The sequence below is a fragment of the Mugil cephalus genome, chromosome 9 (assembly GCF_022458985.1).
Source record: "Mugil cephalus isolate CIBA_MC_2020 chromosome 9, CIBA_Mcephalus_1.1, whole genome shotgun sequence".
Classification (NCBI taxonomy): Eukaryota; Metazoa; Chordata; class Actinopteri; order Mugiliformes; family Mugilidae; genus Mugil; species Mugil cephalus.
Window position 1 is genome coordinate 13,179,479 of NC_061778.1, and position 17,239 is coordinate 13,196,717.

The 17,239-nt window shown below is 39.7% G+C and overlaps 1 protein-coding gene across 1 annotated transcript in view; it reads right to left on the minus strand.

Annotated features, from left to right (window-relative positions):
- Nucleotides 1-977: 977 nt before the first annotated feature.
- drd2a (dopamine receptor D2a) overlaps nt 978-17,239 on the minus strand; it is a 37,843-nt gene continuing 21,581 nt past the window's right edge. The window contains exons 3-8 of the mRNA XM_047595197.1: nt 13,627-13,736; nt 8,043-8,179; nt 6,185-6,393; nt 5,110-5,196; nt 4,451-4,838; nt 978-3,973 (exon numbers count right to left, since the gene is read on the minus strand). Coding sequence (XP_047451153.1) covers nt 3,777-3,973; nt 4,451-4,838; nt 5,110-5,196; nt 6,185-6,393; nt 8,043-8,179; nt 13,627-13,736 — 1,128 coding nt within the window. The 3' untranslated portion in view covers nt 978-3,776. The remainder of the gene's footprint in view (nt 3,974-4,450; nt 4,839-5,109; nt 5,197-6,184; nt 6,394-8,042; nt 8,180-13,626; nt 13,737-17,239) is intronic.

The window sequence follows — 17,239 nt, forward strand, 5'->3', positions numbered from 1 at the left end:
GAAGGGACTCAGTGGAATTGACAACAAACAGCTTTTACTGATTCTGCTGTTGTGTGACAAAAAAAATAAAAAAATAAAGGAAATTAAAAAAGATAAGAAATGTCAGAGCTGCAATCAGAAATTGCATTGCATTGCATTTTTACTGGCTGGTGTGGCAGAAAATGAAAGCACAACTGAGGGCTGAAGTTGTCCTCATTACAACTAAAGACTGTGATGTTAGTTAAATGAGTTAAAGCTTGCCAAGAGAATGGTAAACGGGGTGACTCACACCGATCAAGTGTAACATTATGATATTGTGTAGGTCTCCCTTGCGCCTCCAGAATAGTTCTGGCCCATCAGAGAATGGACATGGGTCTTCTGGGGGTGTCCTGTGGTGTCTGGCAACAGATGTTGTTAGGGGCGGTCTTTGGGTGCTATGGGTCGAGGGGAGGGGCCTCTGTGGATTGTGATATAAATGCATCGCCACATGGAATTGGTGCAACAAGTTGTGTAGACTACTGACCCACATTCCAGTCCAGTAGGTGGCGCTACTGCAGCTGCATTGAAATTTGTGATGGAAATTTTCTTCATTATAATAATAATAATAATAGATTAATGAGTGCTTAAATGCTAACCTGCATGTGACGTTTACTGGCATACTGTAAATAATGTGAAAAATGTGAACTACCATGCTGTGTGACTTATCAACATGTTTACTCATGTATCATGACTCATCCTTATCTTGAAAAGTCTTGTAATTTAGATACTACTTGAAAGTATTAGTCTACTAAGATACAAGTTCTTATGTGCCCAGGTACATTAAACTTTATTGTCGACTTCCTGGGAGCTTAACAGATGAACAGGGAAGATGAACAATGCAACATTTAGTAGTTAAGAGATAAAGAAGACCAACTTTCTCTAGTCTTCATTAATTTAGAGACTCTGAATGCTTTGTGTTAGTGTCTAGATGCTAAATTAAACACACCAAAAGACCAGAGTGTTCTTATTTCTTTTATTTCAACAGAAAATTCCCAAAACACATCTGCCAGTTAAACCAAAAGAAGAAAAATAATTGGCATATTAAGACATATTTTATAACTTTATAATACATATATTACATTTCAGTGTGGGGGAAAAAAACAAAAACAAATAGATCAAAGGTCAAACGAGTATGGGTGAAAAAATGGTTGGAGAAAATCTGACTATAGTAGAATGTTATTTCTCTTAAGGGATGATTATGGCCCAAATCTCCTGCAGCTTGAGACCAGCTCATTCAGTAATATGCTACATCTTGTTTCTCGCTCCAAAAAAATAGCTAGACTCATAAAGGCCCATTCCTGTTGTTTAGATTTTATTCATTTTATAAAACAATTATATGAAAGTAATTGAATAGAATATTTTAAAATAGAAGTTGTCATCCGTTTCCAGTCTTAATGCCAAGCTAAGCTTATTCATAGCGGCGTCTGCCTTTAAATGACCAGCCTCGTCCTCCAAAGCCAACATGATGCGTAACTGCATTTCACCAAAGAAAATGAGGAAAAGAACAAAGAAGAAAAATAGAATAAATCCATGTTTTATCAATCATAGTTCAGCTGTACTGCCAACACTTTCTGCACTGTTGCCACTCATTTACATTTTCGAAAAACGTCAGGTCTCCTGACGCAGCAGAAACAGTCGAATGGTCCATGTCCTGACTATCCAGTATATGCTACCGGCAGGTACATCACTCACCGATTTGATAAGTGCCTTGAAAAGCAAACATTTTTCATTCTGTTGCTCTAGTCATGAGCGGGGAATTGCTAACAGCAGCAGAAGAAATGTAATATCGTGTTGTTGTTGCTGGCTGTAGTCCTACATGATTTTTTATTCCCTGATGCAATACTAGATCGTCTCTGGTCTGACTCGGGTCATCATAAAGATTGATGTTAAGCTCAAATGAAAGAATCAGCTATTCATGAGAGCTGGTACAAAGACGCTACCCTATCTCCTACTGGTCCAAGACATGTGGATATGAATTCTTACTCCTAAAGCACAATATAGGCATGTGTACATGACACCACGTAGAAAGTTTGATTTTGAATCTTTATTTTTATTTGTCAGTTTTTCACACTCTCTCTCTCTCTCTCACACACACACACACACACACACCGGTTGGCGAGAAACCACGTTATTACAAATAGTGTCACATTTCTAGCCCAGATTTTCTCAACATCAGGTACAGAGCTATCAAATGGACTTCGGTGTGTGTTGGGTAATAAATAACAACATATGAATAAGAGCAACCAGAGGAATAAAGTTGTGTATGAACGCAATTATCAAGTCAGTATATGCACTTCCAGTCAAAACACACTTTCTCATTGAATTGAATGAGAAGGTGTGACCCAATTTTTTGACTGGTAGCATATATCAAATTTGATTCCTCTTCTTCCCACATCGTACTTCTTTACTTTTCAGTGGCACACAATACGAGTCATTTTGATAACTCTGTACCTGATGATGAAGAGCCACTTTAGCCCTGATTGTATTTTATCTAAACGTATTAAAAAAACTGTATTTATCATATTGGCTATTTCTATGGAGCTAGAGAGCTTTAGGGATGTGCATGTCTTCTGCACACTAATCCCCTAAATATTCACATTTTTTGTTTTATTTTTGAGTCCTGAATGTAGGGGTTTGTGGTTTCACTAAGTCACCAGCAGTCTATGGCTAATATTCATCAAGAGGTGACCATTTCTTTGTGGATAGTGTCTTCAAAAGTTGAACTGAACATGTTGCAAGTCCTGTCGCCCCAAACAACCATACATAAATGTATTGCTGTGTTTAAAGTTGTTCCCCCACCCGGAGAGCGGCCTCAGGAGCTGGGCACCTTGTCATGATTCAACCCATTACACCTGGAAGCTGCTCAGTTCGCATGCAGGTCATTACCAACAACCTGCAGACCAATCCTGGGAATAACAGAGACACTGCTGAATAAGGACATGCCATTTATGGGTCTATCTGTATAGACACAGTGAACACTGATATTTTATGTGGCACTTAACGATGTACCTTAACGTCATTTATTGGAGATATTTTGCAGTATTTTTTTTTTTCTTAAACACACATTTCATGAAAAGTCAAGTAGAGGAGCAGTGTAGCATGCATCACATATCCATTGCAGGCATATAGTCACAGTTAATGTGTTAAGAGAAGCTATGTATAGTACAGCAAATAATATTATTAATAATAACAATAATTATGATAATATTAATAATAATAGACTTTATAAAATTGAAAAAATGCAGATATTGGCAATGCCACATTATACAGCAAGTAAATCGTCTCTTGTCATTTACACACATTCCGATCAGTGATAGATTTCGAGAGTAAGAGCTGACGTTTCAGTTGTAACACTGCCATGAACACTGACTTGATAGCTTGTTTTCCGTCATCAAAACATAAAGTACACAGACAATAAATAGCAGTTTGCCACTTGCATGTGTTTGGTATACACAGATGGCTCCTTACGTGACAAGCACAATGATTTCAGAGACCAATATTACTTTTTTTTTTTTCCTCTCTCCATGAAACAGGTCTTCGTTACAGACATTTCTTGTTTTACATTCAGTGATTTGGAGAACAGGACTCCACAGACAATTCACATATAGAACCAGTTTTTCAGTCACTTAACTCCTCAATGTTAAAAAGCAGTTTCCCCACCGCGGTGCGTTTTCCTTAATAGGATGAGGTATTTGCCAGAAGAGATGCTTTTATTCATCGCTTCTCCCTCAGTCCGATCGGTTAAACGACGTTGTGCCTTAGCAGTGCAGGATCTTAATGAACGCCTTTCTGAACTCCACATTAAAGGTGGTGTATATGATGGGATTTACAGCACTATTGACGTAGCCCAGCCAAGTGAAAGCATTATACATTTCGGCCGGGACCTTGCATTTAGTGCAGTGGGTGTTCAGGATGTGTGTGATGAAAAACGGCAGCCAGCATATGATGAACACACCTGGGGAGAGAAGAATGGAAACATTCGAGAAGGACAGAAAGATTGAGGAAAAAGGAAGAAGAATGGGGATCTCATACTAGTCACACTAATGTGGTTAGCACACGGAGAAGTCGGATTCTTAAGTATGAGAACGATTTCCATTTGTTGCATCACTGCCTGACTTGTTTTTTTGGGTCCTACCAAAAAAAAAAGATGAAAATAAAAACACGTGCAAAGGCAGCCAAGAACTAGAAATATGTGAACTGCACACTACAGTAATGGCATGTGGTAAATTGGAACAGAAGCAAATATTTGGTCCTGATAAATGTAAACCAAGCATCCCACTGGTTTGATGCTGTGATCACTGCATGACGCTTTGCATGTTCAAAGCCCACATCAAAAAATAGCGTAGTTATTTGGTTGTAAAAATTCCTCATCTTATCTTCGGGTGCGTTTTCACATAAAACAGCATCTTTAGTTAGAAGGGAATGAACTTACCAAGGACGATGGCTAACATCTGAGTAGCCTTCTTCTCCTTCTGCTGGGAGATCTTCCTCTTGCTCAAGGTTTTCACAGAAGTCTGAGTCTTGCCGTTAGGTAAGGCCTGCGTCTGGAAGGCCCTGGCTACAACGGGTGCTGGATCCCCGATGGGCTCTTTTGCGGGATTGCCGTTCTTTTCTGCCTTCTGGCCCTCCTCTGGGGGCGTAGGAGGTGTCGAAGTGGGGCTAGCGCTGGCCTTGTTCGGCATCAGTAGCTGGTGGCTGGTGGCTGGAGTTTCTCCAAGAGCGCCCTGTGGCTGGGGCTTCTGTTTCTGGCTGCTGCCGCTGTTGTTGAGCTCATCCAGCTCCAGATCTTCCCCCTCGTTGACAACATCCTTGATAAATATCTGAGATCAGAAGACATGGATACAGATCAGATTTTTATTTTTTTATTTTTTATTTTTTTGCTGATGCTAAAAACTGACGAATGAAGGTAATAAACACATCACACTTCATTTCTTTATTTTAGCTTTACTGTGCTCAACGGAGCAGAAAGATGATGAGATATTTTCCTTTCAAGGTGTTGTCCTATTAAATAATCATGACCGAAAAGATATTGTCTCATCAATTACAGTTTCACCAAAAAAAATGAGAACTAGAAAAAAAAATAACACACACCACTTTCTTCTTGTTGACAGGAAAACTCCCATTAGATTTAACAATCATGGTGCACAACCTCACATCCTCTGGATGAGTGCACTTATCCTGAAATGAAAACAGCTGTGTCAGGCAAGGAGAGGGTACAATGTCAAAGCAGCTGAAAGCAACTGACACAAGAGCTTTTCTAAGCACAGGTCCCACTACCTACTAGGTCAAAAAAAGGCTGCATTGAGCTCTGGCTCTTAAGGAACAGCTTTGACTGCTGCTGAAAACCAAATCCCTTCGCTTGACAGTGTGAACGAATGCAATTCTTGACACAAGTTCATCCAAGAATCAAGAGCATTGAAGAGTGATGCCTAATTAGTAATGTTCTATTACTCCATAAAGACAACATACATTATCTATCAATATGCCAAAAATATAAACCTTGGTGTAAAGCTATGAATAAACATGAGAAATAACAGTGCACCGGATCAAGAGCATTACTTGGCTTCTTGTACAGAGCTCATTGCGTTTGCCTATGTCAGGAAAATCAATGTGCAGAAAAGCTAAAGGTCATTTGAGGGCCATCATGATAAATGTTGCGCAACGGCTTTTGACAACGAAACGCGCCAAACGTAATGTAACACTGAGATTAAAACTGGCCTCCTGGATGGAACGTGTTACGGAGCATTTGATTATGAGGTAAAGAAAAACAGTGTAAACGCAAAAGGTGTCACCGAGCCTTGACATTTCAGACCCTTTGGTTGAATGCTATCCATTGTATTTTCAAAGAAAATCAATCATCTTGCTGTCTGCTGCCATTTTCCCCTTTACGCTGTGTTTCTCTGCAACATAATGCTTGCTCGTAAAGCCATCAATAATAATTGGCTTGAGAACATTTATTGCACTTTCATGAGGAAACGAATGAACCCAAAGGGCAAGGGACCTCTGCTTTGTTTTTGTTTTTTTTGGCCTAAACTGGTTGAAAAGACATTATTCCAAAATATTAAAGAGCTCTGGTATAATAAGTGCGTAAATCGATTCCCTGTTTCGTAGCGAAGTCATAAACTCCTGGCTGTACAAAGAAAATCGTGCTGCTACAGGAGCTCACCTTCAGCGACGCGCCCACATCAGGGTCGGCAGCCTGACAGGCACGCAGCTTTGGTTTTGTGTTCACACGTTTTCTGCGCTTCCTCAGGACCACATAAATTTGCACATAAACCAGCAGGGTGATGATGAAGGGAACATAGAAGGACACAATGGAAGAGTATACCACAAAGGCTGGATTGGCAATCACACAGAGAGACTCATCACGAGTAGCTGCAGAGATAAGCACAGGGTGAATAAAGACCCACCCCCCAAATTATGTAATGTGTGTAATTTTTGTTGTTTTCTGCGACTTTGCCTTCCGGAAAACTTTTAACAGAAAATAAGAACCTTAGAGCCTGATAGTAGGGGTTTCTCTCTTGATTAAAATTGCTTGAAAATGCATCATCAGAAAATGTAATCACTTCTACACTCCCCTCACTTGGAGGTCATTCAGATAGTTTAAACTTCCCCTCTCACATCCACTGCAGTCTCACCTCTCTTGGGACTGGCTTACAGCTTATCTAAAAGGCTGCCACATGGTTCCTATCTGGCGCCAAATGCGGAGATCATATCATCCACAATTTTAAATCCACTGCACTGGTTGCTTAAATTTAGATGTCACTGATTTACTTTCAAAGCTAAATTGGACCCCTCTTTTTTTTTTTTTTTACTTTAACTCTGCACACCAAAGCACACATGTTGGACTCAGCTGTCCTGTCTGTTCAGTTTCTGAATCCTAAGGGCAGTTTTAGTCAACATCTGTATACTGTGGATGTGGCTGTTATTGTGCAGCTCATGTTTTGGCACCTCGTGCCAGGTGCTATCCAACTTCATTACAGGAAATTCTGGATCTAGTGCATTAAAAGAGCTAAAAGTGTCTAGGCCTTGCTTTTAATTTTTGCCTGGGTTTGTGAATCTGTCTGTCAGACTTCATGGAAGTGATTTACTAAATTGCTGGCATACCACTTTAATTGAACGGTTCGTTTCACATGGCACGCTGACCTCGTTACTCAACCCTCACTAATTCACTCAGCTGGAGCAGCTACCTTACACAAACACATGCGCCGTGTGCTCGGGATGACCATTGTAAATACGAATCTCTACATTGTATTTACTGCAAACATTTCACATTCACACTTTTCTCAACACTTTCATAAATTCCATGAAACTTTGGACTCAAAGCGTGCTGCTTCTGCGCCTCCCGCTTTCATGCTTCCTGCAGCTTGATCCGCGGACACTGCTTGTTTGAAAGGCCCGAGAGCCGGCTGAATCGACATTACATCAAGGCACTCAAAGGGGATGAGTGGAGCTTCAAAGTGACTGGATAAGAGCCATGGGAGCTGGTCAGCAACAAGTTGGCTCCTCCCAAAAAGGCCTTAATCAGGACCGGTAATCCACCGTTCTGTGGAATAAGCAATCGAAAGGGCCTGTACAATCGTAGTTGACTGGGAAGTTTTCAATAAGACTGCCCATTGATAAATAAAATCCACTGACAGACAGATTAAAAATCCACAAAATCAAAAGCAAAACGAAGACACCAAGCGTTTTAGCTCTCAACCTCCAAATGCACTAGATCCTGAATTTCCTGTAAGTGAGTTGGATGATACCAAAACATAAGCTGCACAAAAGCAGTAACATCTACAGTATACAGATATTGACTTTTTTAATCAAGTCTGTGTGGCAACAATTTGTCGATTAATCCACAACTGCCCTTTAGATCCTAGAAGCTGGACAGACTTACAAATAAATAATGCTTTGGGTGTAGTGATGAATAATAAAGTGCACCACCAGTACTAAACTGCTCTAACAATTTAGTCGCACATTAAAAATTAAATAAATTCGAAGGCCGGACAGCAGATACGTACGATACTTTCTCTTACCTGTGTTATTTAGGCCAAACAGCAGGGGACACGATATGGCGAAAGACAGTACCCACACCACAGAGATCATTACTGTGACCCTTCTCCTGGAGCTGTAGCGAGTGTTGTACAGCATTGGCATTGCAACTGCTGTGTAACTGGAAGGGGTGGAGACAAGATCCGCCACAGTTAGCATGTATGAAAACAGGAAACCTTCGCACACAAAAGGACACATCCAAAAATGACGAGCTCAAGCTTCGACTTCTTTCATTTTTGATTTAATGATCTGCGGCTGGATGCGCCCTCCCTGTATTTGCTGTTCTCCTTCTTCATCAGTTGAAATTTTTAGCACAAAGCACAGCAGAGAGCAAGGAGAATGTTGCCTGTCATTCTTGATCAGAATCTTTTTGATGGTGGATTGGCCCTTTGGTAGCGGTTATGCGCTGTAGGTTTTGGTTCACATGACAATGAGATACTGTAAAGCAGGCTGTGTTGTTGTTGTTTTTTTTACTTTCACTCCCTCAAAAGAGAGACCTTATTTAACCTCGCTGTGTAGGCTGACCTTATTAAGCAGCTTGATTTGATCACTAGGAAATGTATTACCTTTTACAGCGTCTCAAGAATTGATTTCTGTCTCGTCATGGTTGAAAGAATCAAGGCATGATAGAAAAGACTTTTTTTAGGAGAATATTCAGAATCACGGCCTTAATGAAAACATGCAAGGGAAATAAGAATAGATTCAAGATAACAGCGTATGCAATGTCATTTTTGGACTGTCACACATCCATGGCAACACACTGCCATAAAGACTGGACTGAAACAAAACCAAGACAATGCACAGAACATATATATATAGACTTCCTCTGAACATGCTGACCTTGAAATGTACCTGCGTGGTATTTTGATGGCATGTGCAGAGCACAGGTGGTAGGAGAAGCGCAAACGGGTGGGAGGTTAATTAGAATCCGACGGCGCGTTGAGGGTTATTGGTATTTTGGTGGAAAATGTGACTCAGGCTGCGCGCTGAGCACAGATCACTCAGAAACACGCCTGCTTCCCAGCTGCTGCCACCTTTGTGATTTTAAGAATAGCGAACTTAATGCTCAGAGAACACGTGTAATGATAACGGACTGGTGCTTAAAAAATAAATGAATCATTCTGATGCATCATCTGCCATCCACCAGTGAATGTGTGAAAATTTGCATTAAACATTTATATGTATGTATATATGTATATATGTATGTATGTGTGTGTGTGTGTGTGTGTGTGTGTGTGTGTGTGTATTGCATAGAATTTGCATAAATTAGATATTTAGTCATGTCTTTTAGGACATCTATTTTCAGATCCCATTTTACTTTTAGTATAATGGGAACAGTGCGGTCTGAAATAGACTTGTGGTTGTTGCTAATGATGTAAGAACTTGCCACATACTCTTGCAGAGTATGTGCACGTGTCTACGACTTTATGCATTTTCAGGTTTATTCGACTCAAATTTCTGACGCAATAATTGAAAACACAGTTGAAAGTCATCTCAATTATTTCATACAGCAGAACAACGAACGCTTTTTGTTTAAAAAATGATGTACAGTTTTAGTAGATGTTTGTTTCTCACTGAATCTGGACTAATGTTCGAAACACTGCGTGACTGTGTGGCACATAAACAACAGACAAGGTTAATTTAGAACGATTTATAAAGTGACATGTATGATCATTTACAGACCTGAGGGCATTAAGTGTCTGTGAAACACTGTTAGCTAGTTGTTTTAATGTCTTAATGCGGTTAATGTTTAAAAAAAAAGTTAAAGCAACAGTGTAGTTCGTATTCGATTTTTGGATTAAATATTCCATCAGTGTTTTACTTGGCCCAAACCATGTTTTGGAGTAAAAGGGACTTTCGCAACATTGTACTTCTGGTGTGCAAGTTTTCTTCTCTCATTTTCTTGGCTACCATAGTGACAAAACCCACTCTAACACAAGACTTTAAACGCACATATACACACAACTGCAGGAGGCCGCATACCTAAATTAACACTTATTGTTTTCTTCAGCTTCTCTGACATCAAGCCTCGTCAAGTGTCGTGTCATTTGCATGACTCACAATGAGCATTATTATAAAAGACCGTTTTCTGATTCCATTTACGAACTGTCTGCTTTTTGGCAAACGTACTTCTCTGGAGTTTTCTGAAACCATATTTGGCACATGCACATTCATATCACCTCCCACACAACAGCAGTTTTGTCTTAGGCCCATTAGTCTCCTGCTTCTGAAGGGGAAGTGACTTGATTGGCCACTGTTGTAGGGCATTCAAACCGTTAATAATGCATGGATGTATATAAAGAAACACAAAACTAATTTATGCTTACACAAAAAAATGAGCCCGTTATTTGCTCACCATCCCGTTTTCTTCACGTTATTGAAAAAGAACAAAGCTATAAGGGCAAGAAACAATCCTTTGATGTATAAATCACAATGCAGCCCAAAGCTGCTGAATTGATGAAAGGAAAAACATTCGTGTGCGACTGTTATCTGAACTTTTATAAGAGTGGACCTCAAAATGCACTACAGCCGGGGGAGGGGACGCTTGGACCCCGGATTCTGTGACACTTATCTTCTCCGTGATTAGTATTCACGTGTCTGCAGCCAACGGGAGAAGTCATAAACCATATTTAAATGTAAATGTGGAGGCAGTTCCTCTTCTGGGGCGCTCTAACATTTGTGCAGACCATGCAAAATCAATGTTCGTTAACAAGATTATTCAAATAAATAAGCTACCACGTATATTGTATAAGACACATCCGTACTATCAATCGCTCACTTCAATAAGAGATGAAATTGTTTGTGTGTGTGACCATGGTGGAATTTTTTTCTTCTTTTTTTTTCTTCTTAAGATGAAAAAGCAGCCAAGCAGAAAATCATGTAACATTAAACACGACAGGATGTCTTTGATATGCTTCAGACGTATTCATTCACGTCTTTGCACTTTTGATACATATTCAGCATTACATGATTACTTGCTACAGTTTTAATATTGGTCGCTCAGGCTTAACATGCTTTTCAGAAAAACAGCTTCTCCTTGTGACCGCCTCCTTCAGCTGTATCTGATCCGCTGTCATCTACCAATCAGTCATCATCCCAGTTACACGACTAAATGCATTTATTTATTTTATTTTATTTTATTTTTAGCATTAATTAATAAAGAGCTGTTTTTGCACCAATTTTTAAAGCTGCACTTTGTACCCATTTAAAGCTGCTGTAATAAATATTTTTAATAATATATCAAATGATGATGCCGTATGTTCAAAGGGCCGCTTGTAGCGACAAACCAAGAGAGAATTACCGTCCCGAGTTCCCCCCAGCTCTGAAGAGCATCTCTGCAGGATGAACAGGTTGTATTTTGAAACGGAATGAAGAGCTTTGAAAAGGTTGAAAGTCAGCGTTTGAAAGTTTGAAATCTAATAAAAAAAGGGGTTGCGAGCATGAAACTGCGCTTTGAAGGCTTGCGTAAGCACGCTTTGTACAGTGTGTCTCCTACAAATATTGAGAGATTTGGTTTTGTCACAGTTCACTTCATCTTTCAATATGCGATTAAAACGTTGTTTGTAAAGCTGAGTTTACAAACCCATTTTTCCTGCACACGTTTGCAAGTCGCATGATTTCTTTCGTAACCAAAAACAGACAGAAAAAAAATATCTGGTTGCATGTACTCTTAACCTGCAGCGTACACCATGTTTGACTGACTGACAAAGTTCCTTTTTTGTTACTAGCTAGCTAAATTTATCAACTTATTATTTGATGAAGTTATTTGATGGTTAATGTTATGTACAGATCTTTTTAAAGGAATATTCATCGTGCACTGTATGCTTAGCTGCACAACCAAATCTCCCCTGTTAACATTTTGATAGCTAGTTTTTGCACCCACAATGCAAAAGAACGAGAGCCTGTCGATTTGGCTGCAGATCGTCTTAGAAAGACGTTTTCACTGCAGAATTTGAAGAAAAAGCTGGATATTTTGGAGAAAAACTGCCCAATCCCAGAGCTAGCTAGACTCATCCAGCCAGGAAAAGGAAACTAGGGCTGACAGGCTCAGATGAGAACTCTGTAAATGGTTTCTTATGTTTTGGCGAGTGAAGTGAATTATATTTACATTTTTTATGTATACTTGGCATTTTATTAGGTTGACATTAATGCTTCTGCTGGATTTGAACTGTTTCTTGCTTTTGTAATGACATTCATCTTGCTAAATGAGATGAATGTCTATGATGCAACGTCCTGTTTTATTACATGTCTGTTTGATGTTGATGGTTTCTATAGCAGAATTATTTTGAATATGGATTAGATTAGATTAGATTAGATTAGATTAGATTAGATTAGATTAGATTTTATTGCCATTACACATGTACAGGTACGCAACAATGAAATGCAGTTCAGCAATTAGTCTATATTTTTATTTAGTTGATGCATATGTTGTTTCTAACCCACACGATGTAACATAGTCAATAGAGTCAATGAAACTGACAAAAATTGACAGGGAAGTGTGTTAGTGAAATAAAAAGGGGTCCAAAAGAAATAAAAGACCAGTCAGAGTCATTTTGTTTGAAATAAATTCAGCTCCACGGCACTCATTTGACGTGTATGACTACGGTTACTGTTTTGTCCATCGCTACTTAAAAACCCACCCAAATGATTTGATACTTCACGTGGCACAATCAGTTGCTAACAGAGCTAATCCACAGTAATTTTCCACTGCAAATAATTTGCGGGTTTGGAGAGTCGGACTTGGCTTTTAATTTTGCTCTTGTCTTCAATGAGGATGACCTTTGACATATTTTTTCGAGTAGTAAACAGAATACAGCTTGCTTTCCTGTCACCTCCAGATTTAACTTATTTCTGATATTTTAAAACGATATTTTTTTTGTGCTGTCTTTCCTCCACCTTCTCCCTCTCATGTTTTCTCTGCATTCAGTTTATAATAGGCAGTTGGATTTGTCTTTTAAAGTAGACATAATAATGAATTATTATATGCAGTTAGAATTACTAAATGTGTTAAGGTTTTATGAGGTTTGCGCTCGGTTGTCACAGGTTGCCTGTTATTAAAAACATTGTTTCATTGTTTAGTTTGTTTCATATCCAGCACATGCCGCTGACTGAAATATGGCTGGCCTCCAAAGCTACTGCTGGCAGTGTGATGGAGCGCAGATATTAGCCATTGTGTTTCACTCTCCTACGCACTTGTCAAGCAAGTTTTCATTAATTTATTCACCCTTTTTGTTCCTAAATTGCAGCAATTTGTCATATTGAGGAATTCACATTTATGCCCTGGAACATCCGGTGGCCAATTATTAGGACATGCTGCACGTCATTATCAAAATAGAAAGAATATTGGTGTTGTGTATGGCGTGAAAAAAAAAAAAAAAAAATCCATGTCTGAAATTCATTGTGCAGACACACATGCGTGCCTTGACGGGGGTGCATGCAAAAATAAAAAAATACAAACAACAAACAAGCAGCTCCCTTCTGCTATTCATCAGGTAAAGATTTCCGCTGACAATCCACACTGGAACCATGACAGGCAGGACTAAACAATCTGCGCAGCAGCAAACTCACCGATCAATGCTGATGGCACAGAGATTGAGGATGCTGGCTGTACACATCATCACATCCAGAGTGACAAAGATGTCACAGTGGATCTTGCTAAAGCGCCACTCTCCCACCACCTGGAATAGAAGAACATCAACAAACGGCAGTTTAAAGCAACAGTCAACAGAGCAAAGCTGTAACACTTGCCACGCGAAAGCAGGTCTTTGACAGATATAATATGTTCCCCTCCGCCAACGACGACAGAAAAACAATCCTGACAGTGGAGCTTTCTTGTATGTTTTTCACATTTTATTTCCACCTTGAAAGACAGATTTAGAAGAAAAAATATAATTTGAAGGCCGTCAATGTAAAGTTATGTTCCCTCTGATTGACTGACAGATCATCTGGTTGGTTTGTTCATGACTCTTGGCATCTTTTCACTGATGAAAGAATTGAATACTATGGATTATCGGAAAAAACCACAGCCACTCTCAGTGTAAGTTGGATGATTGTCTTTCATCGAAAGGCACCTGGAGCTACGTATGTTAAAAGACCTGGTCGAAACCTATTTGTATTCATGCCACCGTTGTTCTCCGTTACATGGTCAAATCCCACGATGAAGGTAACAGCATCAGTGATGCTCTGACAGGTCGGACACTACCCACCTCGCCTGATGCCACAAGTCTACCTGCCTGTCTATCCACGGCTCTATAAAGGATAAAGACAAAACAAAGAGAGAGATGGTGTGCGTGTCAAGGGACCAGTCCTGCCTCGTTGACGAATCTTTCACTTTTAACATGGGTCTCCTCTGCGTCTCAACACAGCCATGTTGTTCTCCGCATTCATTATGTCGTCTTTTTACAGCCGTCATTAAGTTCCTTGCCCTTGATATTTATACATCAGCGCACGGGCGGCTCCTCCCTCATAGCGCCTATCAAAAACAGCCCTGCAGTTACAACAGCCTCATCTGTGCTGCAGCCCAGTTCAAAATTATAATTTCAGACATAAAAGACTCAAAGAGTTAGAGCAGCTATACCAGTCCACTCAAATTGTGAGGATATTCAATTGCGTTTTACAGAAATTAAATCAAAACAAATGCACATCCTAAAAAAGTGAAGATATATTAACGGTGGAATATACTACACTTTGCTCTACCGACTAATGTATAACTCAATATTGTCTTTATATGCACTTCATAATTCTGAATGTATCAGCAATAAGATTTTATTTGCAAAGGCAAGGTGTGGGGAAATTGAAAAAGCAATGAGGGGGTCTGGGGAATTGAGAAAGCAGTGACTTAGAATAAGGGTGAAATGAAACTCAACCTCTCTGTTCTTTCACTTAAAAAACTTCTGTCTGCATGAAAATATTATTATTAATAGACAGTCAGACAGTGTGCTCTCAGTATTAGCACTTAAGGACCGCATAGGCACTTTAATGGACTTTTAAAGTGTCACTTACACGCTAGTTTACTTACTTGCTAATTAGTCACCTGAAATGCATACTGACATAAACAGTGAGCTCATCCCCTGAGAATGTTTCTCATTGCCTTGAGACACGCTGTGACAAGTTGGGTGTGCATGAGATTTTAACAGCAAACTTTTTATTTCAAGGTCTGTGGTTCTTGAGTTGTGACGAAGCTGCTGTTTATTTTTCAACGGGGATGTCACAGCTCGATGCAAATCTCCCTTGTAATGAGATACTGACGCTCAAATGAATCTCAGTTAATATTTGAAATTAAATTCGTTCATCTTGTGCAAGAACCAGAAAATGCTTTTGGTTTTCAGGGTTGCCTTCATATTGTGTGTCCCACTGTGCGTCCTTACTTGTGTTGATTCATGCTCAGCCCTTAGATTTTACACTGGGATGAATTCATGGAAATAAGCTTTTCTAAGCTTTGGAAAGGTTTTAAAGTCAGTAGTAAAGCTGCTGCTTGTACCTTGAGGTGGATCGGGCCTTATTTGCATAGTAAACCCAGTGTTGTCATGGATCTCTGTCTGTCATGTTCCATTTTGTTTCCTGTTTTAGTTTGGTTAAGTTTCCGGTTTTGTGTTACTCCCACTGTATGCCCCCTCTTGATTGCTTATTGTTGGTTTCTCTCTGTGTGATTGCGCTGATTTGTTTCACCTGTGTCTTGTCATCCCTTGGCCCTCCTTTGTATATATAGGCCTGCCTTTCCCTTTGTTCCCTGTTGTGTTGTTAGTCTTAAGTCCTCACCTTAGTTTCAGTCTCTGTGTTTTACTCCCATGTTTTTGCCAGTTTTGTAATCCTGCCACCGCTGCAGTTTTCTCTTGGTTTTCTTTTCTTTTTGTTTGTTTTCTATTAAATACATTTAGGTAGAAACCCCCGGCCTCATCTTTTTGTCCTGCACTTGGGTCCACATCTCCACCACCCCATGACAAATGTTCTACATTAAAGCTGGGCGACTGCTGTGCAATGATGCAGAGCTACACTCCGCACAAACTGCGCCAATGCACGGTTTCATTTAAATATAACCAATGTGCCAAGCAACATTGTGTCAAGACTATCCACATGCTGACACTTTTTTTTTCTGTCTGAGAATTGGAAACATGATAACGGGATATATTTCCCTTTCATAGCCATCAGTCTGCTCTGTCAGTTGTCTCCGATTTTTAGTCCTACACTGAACCCATGTCAATCACATGACCTGACAGCGGTTGGCAATATACGTTAAAACAGACCTGAAAACACACGGTAGTGGTGCGCGCTGCCTTGAAAGAGATGTTTATGGCTGCAGCCTGCAAAACCACCCAAAGCCTTCAGAGAACTCATGCCTCTGACCAGATCACCGGAGCTAATAGCCAATTATACACTCAGAGCTAATGAGCATGTTTACTTTCTGAGATAATGAACATTTCCCACTAATTACGCTTGTCATGATATCAAAAGCTATTAATACAGATTCTCAAAGGTGAGATCTGGACACTGGGTATTCAGGTTATTGTACTGTGAATTTATCATTTTAATTTATAGTGTTTCAACTACATACAAAAACAGAAGTGTACTTAATTCACTTTGATTTATACCAGACTCTTAACCTCATCCAAACTCTTCCCCCACCTACGCTCTCTGAATCAGTCACACTTGGCAAAAAACGAAAACTGTGGTAATTAATGCAAATTTAGCATTTAATAATAAAGGGCAAGTTGAATGCCCTGACCACACTCTGTGACTAAGCTCACACTGCAGTTCATTCTGATACATTATTAACATGGGAAACTCAGTCACGCCTATGGTCAGTGACATTCTGGTCTGAATTAAGAAGGAAATAAAAAGTCTACGCAAATTCAAAAAGGGGGGTTGTGCAGTGATGAGACTGGAGCTATTTTGGGTCTTGTAATGAAACCAAACACCACAGCAAACCCCTAAGTGTGTTCGCTGTCGTTAGTTGAAGACATATTTTTTTTTTGATGCGTCTCTGATGGAGGAAGCGTGAGAGGAAAATAATTAAATCTTCCATCCAACCTTCCACTCTTCTGAGCTGTAATTCCTCCAGGATATAAGGTCGTTTTCCCTCGGCAAGGAAATCGTGAGATTTACCTCAGAAACAACAAGAAATTGCAGCATTCCCACTCCTGACAAATTTCTTATTTATACAGATTTGCACTCATCCAACTGC